The following is an 11910-nucleotide window of genomic DNA, read 5'->3' as shown; positions in this document are numbered from 1 at the left end:
CCGGGGAACCGCGGGGTGCAGGGAGCGCGGGAGGCGCAGGGTGTCGCCGAATATAGCCCGGGTACATCGCAGCTTTAAATAAGGTCGTGGAGCCCGAGGCCCCATTCCATCCTTCGATGGGATTTATCGCCTCTTTCCGGGCCTTCACCTCCGAGAGGTAAAGTCAAATTGAGAAAAACAATACTGGGCGGTAGAGCTGCAGGAGAGGGAAATGTCAGGACGAGACTCGGGACGCCCTCATCTCGGCTGAGAGGACCGGAAAGCCTCCGCGGCGGCAACAGCTGTAGTAAGCTGGGGCAGCCCGGAATTCCGCAGGACCGGAAGTGCCCGCGTTGCCATAGCTACAGGCGCGGACGCTAAATGCCGTCCGCAGCATTCCGTTCCTATGGTAACACCATTGTCTCCGGAGCCAAAACCCCGGCGGCAAACGCGGAAGGCAGAGCTAGCTGAGCGTCTCGCTTCCGCAAGGCAACCTGTGGCCCCTTGAACGAGGTCCGCAGAGGCCAGTACACTGAAGCGCCCCGCGGAAGCCGAGCAGAGGGTGCCAAGAAGGCTAGTTCCGTGCCTTCTGCCCTCCGCCAGGTACCCCGCGACACTTGCCTCTCGGCCGCCCTCGCCGCCTTCTTTTCCGGCCAGGGCCTCTGCGGCCGGTGCACCGCTGACAAGAAGCCAGGGGGAACCTCCGACGGTGCTTGAAATGTGGTGTTTAGGTTTACGAAGGCGAGACAACTGCAGAAAAGAAGAAAGCGATTTGCACTGGAGAGAGGGGCCAGAATTTGGTGTTACAGTTCAGGGCCAGGGGAAACCTCACAGGAACAGAATTTAGGAGATTGAGAAGTCAGAACCTCTCCCCCTGGCCACAGTTTATGTGTATATATATATGGGGTGTGTGTGTGTGTGTGTGTGTGTGTGTGTGTGTGTGTGTGTGTGTGTGTGTGTGTGTGTGTGTGTGTGTGGTGTGTGTGTGGTGTGTGTGTGTGTGTGTGTGTGTGTGTGTGTGTGTGTGTGTGTGGTGTGTGTGTGTGTGTGTGTGTGTGTGTGTGTTTGGACCTCTGCCCCTGGCCACAGTTTGTGTTTGTGTGTGTGTGTGTTTGGCTGCACCTGGTCTTAGTTGCAGCACTCAGGATCTTCATTGCAGCCTGCGAAATCTAGTTCCCTGACTAGGGATTGAACCTGGGCCCTCTGCATTGGCAGTGCGGAGCCTTAGCCACTGGACCACCAGGGAAGTTACCGGCTACGGTTTTGAAAGTAGACATTAGATAGACAAATTAGTGAATCTTCCCTTCTAGTCTTTGGGTGGAGACTTAGAGACCTACTCAGGGCTCAGGTGGGAATGAGTGACTTTCTGCAGGGTGAAATTAGGAGAGACTTGGTGGGTGCTAATGTTAATAAATAATTGCATTCCGTTTGGATTGGATTTAAGCAACGGGGATACCCACAAGCGTTCAATTTAGAAAATAATATAAATCATTTTTTTTCTTTTTTTGCCATCAGTTTTCACTATTTCTTCCATCAGTTAATGACAGCAATCAAAATAGATGCATCTGTTTTAGCTCCTTAACTAGGATCACCTACTAATGAGACATCTCTAGGGACATGAAGAATTAATAAACACACTGTTAGTGTGTTAGTCATGAGAGCTTGTCATCTGCAAAAACAATATCTGACTTGAGTAGGAGATCACAGTTTCCATGATTCAGGAGATGTAAATGTGTTGGCTTGCTGCCAAGTCGCTTCAGTCCTGTCTGACTCTGTGCGACCCCATAGACGGCAGCCCACCAGGCTTATCCATCCATGGGATTCTCCAGGCAAGAACACTGGAGTGGGTTGCCATTTCCTTCTCCAATGCATGAAAGTGAAAAGTGAAAGTGAAGTCGCTCAGTCGTGTGTGACTCTTAGGGACCCCATGGACTGCAGCCTACCAGGCTCCTCCATCCATAGGATTTTCCGGGCAACAGTACTGGAGTGGGGTGCCATTGCTTTCTCCATGTGTTGGCTTAAGGGGTAAGAAAGGTCAGAGAATTGGGAGGTAATGTGGAGTAAAAATTAAACAATAGAAATTTAACTCAGGGATTTAATTTGGCAAATGTCTTTAATTTCTGCTTTCCAGGTCCACCATTCATGAGTGTGTGTGTAGTCTATTTGTGGATTTAGGATGGGTTATATATATTTGGGCAGTTTCAGTTTAATGCTAATAGCATCCGACAGAAGGAGAATAGAACAGACTTCTAAGCGTCTTCTTCCAAAGCTAACCTCCCATGTGATTCTTGGTAGGAAGAAGATGCGAGCCAGCCCCATCCGCATCCCAACTGTCACCAGTGACACCGACTGGGACTTCTGTTTCCATCTGTAAGTGCCACAGAGTCTTAGCATCACTTTCCACTGGCCTGAAACACTGGGACATTCACTTTTTTTTAAATATGAAAAGATTTTGTTTTTCAGTGTTTACATTTTATATTTTTTAAAAGTATGTTCAAATTTAGTATACTTTTTATTACATTTTTTTTTACTTTGTATTGAAGTATAGCTAATTAACAATGTTATGATAGTTTCAGGTGGACAGTGAAGGGACTCATCCATACACATACGTGTATCCATTCTCCCCTAAACTCAACTCTTCTAGCATTCAGGCTGCCACATAACACTGAGCAGAGTTCCCTGTGGGACCTCCACTTAAGGCCAATCTTGGTGAGAAGCTTTGCATGCATGTTATAGGGAAGATTGAGATTCTGTGTTGTTTTCTAATAACAGTTCTGCTATAATGTCCATTTGTACTTATGCAACCTATACAAGGGCTTCCCTGGTGGCTCAGTGGTAAAGAACCTGCCTGCCAATGCAGGAGACGTGAGTTCAATCCCTGGTTTGGGAAGATACCCTGGAGAAGGAAATGGCAACGCACCCCAGTATTCTTGCCTGGGCTATCCCAGGGACAGAGGAGCCTAGCAGGCTACAGTCCATGGGGTCACAAAGAGTTGGAGAAGACTTAGTTGGAGCACACACACATGCAACCTATGCAAGATGGAAAAGAAATGTTTTTTCCTAATTTAAGGGAGGTTTCAACTTTTTTTTTTTACAAAGATAATTTTAACAAGATTGGTAAAGTCATGGAGAATTAAAAAGTTAATGAGCAAATTGAAATTGTTTCATGAAATAGTGTTAGTCTCTCAGTTGTGTCCAACCCTTTGTGACTGCATGGATTATAGCCCACCAGGCTTCTCTGTCCCTGGGATTCTCCAGAAAAGAATTCTGGAGTGAGTAGCTATTCTCTTCTCTAGGGGATCTTCCCAACTCAGGGATAGAACCCAGGTGTCCCACATTTCAGGCAGATTCTTTACTGTCTGAGCCATCAGGGAAGCCCTTCATGAAATAGACAATAAGGAAATTAAAAATTTTACATCATAGCAACTAATACTTATTGAGCAAATACTATGTGCCAGGCACTGTTCTAAGTACTTATATATATTAACTCAGTTAATTTCTCCAACAGCTCTGTGAGGGAGGTATTGTAATTACCCCATTTTTTAGATGAAGAGTATAAATTAAAGAAAGGTTGGGCAGTTTGCCCAAAGCCACATAGCTAGTAGGTGCTGTTCAAACTGGGCAGTCTGACTTCAGAGTCTGTTCTTTAACCACTTCTCTATACCAGGGCTTTTCAACCTTGACACTATTGACATTTTGGATTAGATAATTATTTGTTGTGGGGTGTCCTGTGCTTAGTTACATCCTTGGCTTCTACCTATGAGATGTCAGTAGCTCCGCCCCAGTTGTGACAAGCAGTTATCTCCTGACATTGCCAAATATCCCCTGGGAGCAATATCACCCTTGGTTGAGAACCATTGCTCTATACCAATGCTATCAAGTAGAAATATAATGCTAGCCAAAAGTCTAATATTAAATTTTAAGTAGCCATATTAAAAAATAAAAAGAAACAGGTAAATGTAAATACTATAAATCAATATATATATATAATATTATATAAAATAATTGATGAAATTTTTTTCCATATTAAGTCTTTGAAATTCGGTGTGTATTTTACACTGCAACAGATCTCAGTTCAGGCCAGCTACACTTCATATGCTTAATGGCCAAGTGTGTCTAGTGGTTAACATGTTAGTGTAATTCATTCTGTACCATCTTATAAAATATTTTAAGGATCATATAACTATAAAAATTGAAGTTAAAAATGTAGAGTTCAGGAATTTTTCTGGTGGTCCAGTGGTTAAGAATCTGTTTTTCAGTGCAGGGGAAATGGGTTCAAACCCTGGTCTGGAAACTAAGATCCCACATGCCCCAAGGAGCAACTGAGCCCACTCATCACAGCTGGGGAGTTGATGAACCAAAACGAAAGATCCTGCATGATGCAGTGAAGAACCTGCATGCTGTAACTAAGACCCAATGTAGCCAAATAAATAATAAAATTAGTATTTTTTTAAAAAAGAAAAAATGTTGAGTGCATAGTAGAGTATCTTGGAAATAGATAATTCATATCTAATTTTACTAGTAAGGATTCACATTTATGATGGCAATATATAGAATAAGTTAGAGACCGAGCAAGGCAGATCATTCATTTAACTGGCCTAATCTTTTTTTTTTTTTTTTTAATATCTTTGGTCATGCAGCACATGGGATCTTAGTTCCCGGACCAGGAATCAAACCTGCATCCTTTGCATTGGAAGTGCAGAGCCTTACCCACTGGACCACCAGGGAAATCCCTGGCCTAATCTTTTTATTCTGACTATCCTTTGAGATATCTGGTCAGTATTCTCCAGGTATCTTTCTTACCTTTCGCAGCAACAAGTTCAAAGCTAGTTCAGGGCTTTGCAGTCTCAAGTTATTTATCAAGACTCGAATGTTTCTTCTTCCTTTGAGGCCCTGCTATTAAAGCTTGGGCTTATTTTGGGCTTGTTTTTAATATCAAAAGTTAATAATATTTTGGAGACCCCAATAGGTTGAACTTCTGCTCCAGGTGTATGAAATATGCAGCCTAAGCAAGGTCTTCTGTTGAGGACTAAGTGTTCTTTCTGTGAGTTTCTTGAGTTAGGCTCTCTTGCCACGGATTTCCTCTGTCATCAGTCTTTTTCAGGCATCTTGAAGACCCTACACTTCCTTTTCCATTCATTTGTTCATCATTAAACAAGCAGTTATTTTTTCCTACTGTGACCCAGATATCAGGGTTTCTTAGAAACAAATGAGACTCAGTCCCAGCCCAGGTGATTTTACTTACTAGGAAGCAAAGAAGACTCAGAAACAAAACAAATTTTGAAAGAGACTGTGGTGTGATTCTCACTATAGTCGAAGTTGGAGGAAACTTTCGCAAGCCTGTAGAGGGTGTTTGTACTGCTACTCCAGTGCAATATTTCCAGCAAAGGTGGCACTCCATTTGGGTCTTGGAGGAGTATGGAATTCACCAGACAGAGATCAGGCAAGTTTAAGTCCTATTTCCCAATTTCATGGCTCCGCCAGGCTTCTCTCCCTTTTCCATTGAGTTTTTGCACGTCGTCTGAAAGCACACTTCTGTCTGTGGGCTGAGCGCAGTCCTGCCGGGGCCTGGGCCTGGGCCTAAAGAAATGTTGCTGCCCTGTCCACATGGTTTACCCACATGCCTAAATAAATATAGGTTATGTAGAACAGAACTCTGGATGGATATTAACATGTCATTTATTCGAACCTGGTGTAAAAGGTTACATTTGACATTTATTTTCCTTCTAAATTTTCTCCTTTTTGTATTCTTACAGCAAGCATTCATTACTTATTAGTGGAAAAGGAAGATAAAATTTATTTTGAAAACTATGCAATTGTTGAGCTTTTAAAAACTATCATGAATACAAAGGTGATTCTTTGAGGGAACTTATAATTAAAATTTCTGCTGTTCCTCTTAAGATCTTAGAATTCTATTTCTTCTGGATCACTTTATGATTTTTATGGTAGAGTTAGGATATGGTTATCTCATTTGTTAACGTAGGATTCACTCTTTGGACTTTATCACATCAATTACCCATTCATAATTATGTTTAGCACTGAAATCTGAGATTTACATTGTATGTATGCATGTGTATATATGTGTGTGTATGTGTGTGTAAGCGGGTGGGGTAGGGGTGCTGGGGAAGAGGGAGAAGATTTTTCAACCCACTCAGCTCTTTTTCCAACACATTTTCGGTTTAGTTTTTTTTCCCCCTAATAATTGAAAAGGTCATTTCTCTCCTGAATCTGCACTTGACCCAGTGTGCGTTCCCCTCCCTTCTCCTTGGTGGGACCACATCCTCTTTAGTCAGGGTTTATGTTGAAGCTTTTAAGAAATTTGAAAGAGGACATGTGAAGTTCCAACCTCAAAATGTTAGTTCCCTTTACTTTATTTCACTGTGTCCATTTTTGCCCCTGGTTTGGATCAGAATTTAGAATGCTAGGAATCTTGGAGATCTTCCAATTCAACATCCTGAAGTCATGGAGCTCATAAAATAATAATAGCTAATGTTAAAGAGCACTTACTAAATAGCAGGCACTATGCTAAGTGATTTATGAGTATTACCTGACTTAATCCCATAACCTCATCAGGTGAGTGTTCATATTCACTTTATTTTTACAGAGAAACAGATTAATAACTTACTTAAGGTCTTATGGTTGGTAAGCTGCAGAGTTGCAGCTGAGTGGGTAGTTCAACAAATCTGTTTCATTTGAACCACTACATTGCTGTTCTAACTCTGGGTTTTGCAGGTGGCATGAGTGTGCTACCTGGCTTTATTCTTCAGGTCTGTTTTAAAGATCGTATCCCCAGCCCCCAGTTGGGAGGGCTCTGTCCTTCAGTGCCACCTTGTTTGAGATATGCAAAGGTCAAACCTCACTCCATGTCCCTCTCTGGTACCCACAGGTCCCAGCAAACCAAGATCCCAGAACATCAGCGAACAGATGAGTCATCTCCCACTAGTGGATCTGAAGAGAGTGAGGAAGACACCAAAGCCAAGGAGAAGGTCATAGACCATATGTCTCATCCCAGAGAGAAACTGGCCCAATCCCAGAAGAAAATAGCTCAGCTGATTAAGGGGAAAAAGGTAAAATAAAAATTCACAAGGTTTTCCATTTTCAAATATATATGTCCATGATTAGAGAAACTCTTATTTAACTTCAGGCTGAAGGCCATGAAGTGAAGGAAGGTGTTAATATTTCTTTGTAAGTGGGAGAAAACAGAGCGGAGCATAGCTGGTAGCTGGCCCACCTTCCAGTTCCACACATGGGTCACTAAATACTTCATTGGAGTATTTGTGCTCCTGGCTTTAAACTGAAAATTGATGTTGGGTCTTCCTGTTGCTGTTTGGTTCTTTTAATTAACAAACGGTTTTTGATTTCTCCTGAAAGATTTCAGGATAATATCTTTTGGGTAACAGGAAGTCCAGGATAGTGAGGCAAGAGACTGAGAACACGGGTAGCCAGGCGCAGTCTAGGCTCAGGCCTAGCAAGGATATGGTAAGACGCCTGTGGTTACAGTGGAATCCTAAGTAAACCAAAGGACAGGAAGTGGGTGGTAGCAGCAGAGGTCAGGGAGTCCAGGTATCCATTTCCAAAAGCAAAGCCAGGACTTCGGAACTAGGACCTCAGAGCAAGTGTTTAGCAGGAGTGTTCAAAGTCCAGGAACATGAGACAGCCTGTCAGTGACCCTCGTGATTAACACACAGGCACCGGTCTGCTCCCAGAGCGTTATTTATCAACAAAGAATTCTTATGCTGACTTACTGACTTCCTAGCCATTCCCAGACAAGGGAAAAAGTGATCTTAAAGTACTTGTGTGAAAGTCTGCAGATGGCTTAGGAAAGGCTGAGAGAGGCACCTCAGAGGACAGCAGAAGTTGATACTTCCCTGGATGGCTATATCTGTAAATTTATCTGTGTAAACTACCCAGGAACTTGGAAAGGACCATCATCCTGACCTATTAGTATTTCATGAGCCTAGGCTAGAATGATCAGTTCTAGAAAGATAAGTACCAACTGCCTCGGAATGCAAGTGTGAGCTTCTAAGACTTGACAGCTCCTTGACCACTTTGGATAATGACAGAGATTGAGATTTAGGAGTTAAACCTAGCCCACCCCAGTTCTCACCGCCCTGAAGGACAGGAGGATTGGCGGTGGCAGAGGCAACGCTGGGATGAGCTCTGGAGCCCATACTGGTTGTCTCTGTGCCCAGGACAGGAAGTGTGGGGATGGATGAACACATGAGGTCCAGAGCCAGGAAAGGACTCGAGGCTTTGGACTCTCATTCTAGGCATTTTTCGTGGTATTATGCTTCCGCGGAATAGAACTTAGTATTTACTGTGCGGTCAGCCCATGAAGAACAATCACATGTTCTGACCGAATGGCTGTTTTTAAAGCGTGAGGGGAAATGCCCCTCTCACATTGTTTGCTTCTGTGTGTTTGAGCGGAGAGGGATGAAGCCTAAGGTGAGGAAGGACGTGGGGGTCACGGGGGTCAGAAGAGAGCAGTCCTTAGACTTCTCTGTGTGTTACTCTGTAAGGGGGTTGCAGTCAGATAATACAGAACAGATTCGGATCCCTTTGATATTGACTCACTTTCCTCCAGAGTAATCCTGTGAGGTGAGTGGTCTAGATCTCTAAGTAGAAAAGGAAGCTGGGACTCAGGGTGTTCTTGCCCCAGATCTCACAGTCAGTAAATGTCAGAACCAGGATCAGAATTCCAGGCTTCCTAAAGTGCTTTTCCATCTCACCAGGAAATAAATGCCTGGCTTTGTCAATCAGTGCAGCTACCTGGTGACTGTGTATGTAAAGTTACTGACATCTATGTATTAAAGATGTAATTCTGTGATTTCTTAAGAGAGCTCTGCCCATCAGTTCTGCAGGGCCAGGGACTCTTTCCCCACCCCATCCTTATCTTTGCCAGCAGAGAGATGATTTATTCAGCAAGTACTGAATGAGCGGCCTCCTCTGTGCATGGAGCATACAGGAGTGAACTTGAGGAAGAAACTGTTCTTGAGGAACGTATTTTCTATTATTTTCTATTTAGGGAGACAGATCATAGACAAAAAATTTTAGTTAATGGAATATCAGAGAGAGGTAGATGCCATGAAGAAAAAAATTAAAGTTGGTAATGGGGTGTAGTAAGTGATGGGGTGAGAGGCTGTTTTATTAAAGTGGCCAAGGAAGGCCTCTCTGAGGTGAACAAAATGAAAATGGCACAAGAGGGTAATGATCTGTGAGAGTGTCCCAGGCTGGGGAACAGCAGGTGTACAAGCCCTGAGCTAGAAAGTAGTTCGCTGTATTCAGGAGCATCAGATATATTTAAAAATCCAGATATGCTTATGATCATAAATAATAATAAAAATTTAGACAAAGGAGAAAAAGATGGAGAAGAAAAAGAATGATAAACACCTCGTTACTTGGTCACCAATTGGCAGGTGCTAGTGAATGAACTCATTATTTGGAAAGCTGGTAAATTAAGGGAAAGATTAAAGTATATATCCTGTCCTTCTGATGTGAACTATACTGTTGGGTAACCAAGAAATAGATTAGGGGAGATTTCATTTTTATAAAGTTATTCCAGCTAACATATGAAGAAGAAATGATAGAATTAGGATATCATCATTCTACTATCTTTTATAGATTTATTCATGTAGTTTTGCCTTCCTCAGCAAGAGACAAGCAGATATTAGGTATCTTCTGATGGTAGAACATATGAAGTGGTTTTGCTTGGGGAGAAAAAAAAAAGCTAAAGGTAATCAAACTTCTAAATCCAATGACCAATATAAAGGCAGAATGGAGGATGGAAGGACATGTTGAGTGACACCATAAGGATGTAGTCAATCCAATTTCCATCTTTGGGAAACACTCTAAGCCAAATAACTCAGTTTCTTCCATAAATAATTTTCAATGAAAAGAATTAGAAATAAAGGTGGAACCCATGGATTAAAGGAGACTCAGGAGATAGATCTCAGTGTTTGGACAATCAAACTGCAAACTATGAGGTAATTATTAGATTTATGGGACTAGGTATTTGATAGCAAGGAATCATTGTTAATATTTTGGCACAATACTGATTTTGTGGTTCTGTTGGTTTGGCCCAAAAAGTTCATTCGGGTTTTCTCTGAGATGTTAAAGAAAAACCCAAACGAACTATCCGGCCAACCCAGTATTTCTAAGTCCATATCTTTTGGAGGTACTTATGAAATATGAGATGACTTAGTATCTTGGATTTACTTCAGAGCCATAGAGGGAGAGGGTAGGTACATGTGGAGCATAGACATGAAACAAGATTGACCATGAATAGTTACTTGAGGCAGCTAAGTGAGTCATTGGCCATTCTGTTTTTGCATACTGTTAAAATTTTTCACTGTGAGAGGTGAAAATAAGTCCCTCTGGCTGTGATGTAGAAAGTTAACTACGGAGGGGGGCAGGGGTGGAGGCAGTAGGAGGGGCTGAGGTCACCCAGGTTATAGGTGAGGGTGGCTTGGCCTGGGTACGCATGGCAGGAATGAAGAGAAGAGCTTAGCTTTAGGACTTACTAGTAAGGTGGAGCCAACAGGACTTGCTGGATTGGCTGTGGGATGGGAAGTGGGGACAAGGGAAAAAGATGACAGTGGATGAAGTCCTGTCTTCCAGTGATGAGATGTGGGCTGGAGATTTTCCTCCTTTCCAGAAAGCATGATGACTTGCTTGCTCTCTGCAGAACATTGAAGCAAATAAGGAGCTGATTCGCTGTGTCACCCTTTCTCGGATTATTTTTGGGGAAGAACACTGGAAATGTGCACAGGCTTTGGCCACCCTGGCTTATGGCTACCTGACACTGAGAGGTACTCTGTTTCCCGGTTGGGTGTGGGTGGGTGAGCCATGCTGAGCACACACACAACCACACTGGGGGTGGGGATGACCAGGGGAGGATCCATCCCGTCCCCAACGCACAGCTCGTCAAGAGAAGGGAAAGCCCATGGCTGAGGCAGGCAGTAGGATGGGGGTCTTAGAGATAAAGATAATAATGAAGGAAAGAAGGAAGAAGACAGAAGGCTGAAGGACAAAATGGGGTAGAGGAAGCAGAGCCAGTGAGGAAATAGAAGAATCAGGAAGGGCCTTCTCAGGGAAGCCAAGGGAGGAGAAGGCATTTCAGAAGAAGCACAGGGTGGCTTCAGCAGGTTCTGATGGCAGAGAGAAGTCAAATGGGGGGAAGGCTGAAGAGAGACCCATGGATTTGTCAATCAACAAGTCATTGACAGCTGGCTTGGCACCAACAAGTAAACTCCTTGGGCCCTGGGAGAGCCGAGATTCAGGAAGACAATTTAGGAAGCTGTTTCTGAAATTCTACTGGAGGTGAGGGCAACTTGAAACCAAGAGAAAGGAACCAGAAGCATTTGAGGGGGATGTTTGTCTGAACCGAGGGAAGGCAGATGCAGCCCCTCTTTCTTTGGAAAGATTACTGAGTGGGTCTGTGGAAGGAGGTTAGGCTTCATCTTCTGAAGTCAGCACTTTCTATGAGCAGCCCCAGTAGACCTTGAGTTTTGCTTTTCCAGTTAGATTCCAAGCTGACTCAAGACAGGTAAACAGGTCATGTCACAAAAGATGCTGGGGGCACTGCCCTCTTTTCCCTGACTCACAGTTCTTCCTGCCACATGAATGGGCAACCACATTTGAGTCAGAGGTTAGAGGGGAAAAAAGTTTTCCTGTAAAGGAAGGTCTTTTTGTGTGTTTGTTTTTTCTTGATGGGAAAAGCAACTTCCTGGTTAAGTGTCCACATCATATAATAGTGCTCAACCTTGCACCCAGACTTTCTGAAAACTAATCTAGAATTTTTCTAGGTTATGATCATGACCTTTCCTTGAGAATAGCCCAGGGTCTTTTATTTCAGGTATAGGCTTTACCCAGTTTCTTCACTTTTAAAAAAGTCTGTGGTCCTTCAAATAAAATAACAAAAGCTTTGAAAAA

General features: G+C 43.2%; 1 protein-coding gene across 1 annotated transcript in view; it reads left to right on the top strand.

Annotated features, from left to right (window-relative positions):
• Positions 1–395: 395 nt before the first annotated feature.
• TTC23L (tetratricopeptide repeat domain 23 like) overlaps positions 396–11910 on the top strand; it is a 68119-nt gene continuing 56604 nt past the window's right edge. The window contains exons 1-4 of the mRNA XM_027520166.1: positions 396–582; positions 2275–2349; positions 6866–7046; positions 10664–10787. Of these exons, the coding sequence (XP_027375967.1) occupies positions 2282–2349; positions 6866–7046; positions 10664–10787 (373 nt within the window). The 5' untranslated portion in view covers positions 396–582; positions 2275–2281. The remainder of the gene's footprint in view (positions 583–2274; positions 2350–6865; positions 7047–10663; positions 10788–11910) is intronic.

Source organism: Bos indicus x Bos taurus, chromosome 20 (assembly GCF_003369695.1).
Source record: "Bos indicus x Bos taurus breed Angus x Brahman F1 hybrid chromosome 20, Bos_hybrid_MaternalHap_v2.0, whole genome shotgun sequence".
NCBI lineage: Eukaryota > Metazoa > Chordata > Mammalia > Artiodactyla > Bovidae > Bos > Bos indicus x Bos taurus.
The sequence above is the reverse complement of the archived record's forward strand: the minus strand, read 5'-3'. Positions and strand labels throughout refer to the sequence as shown.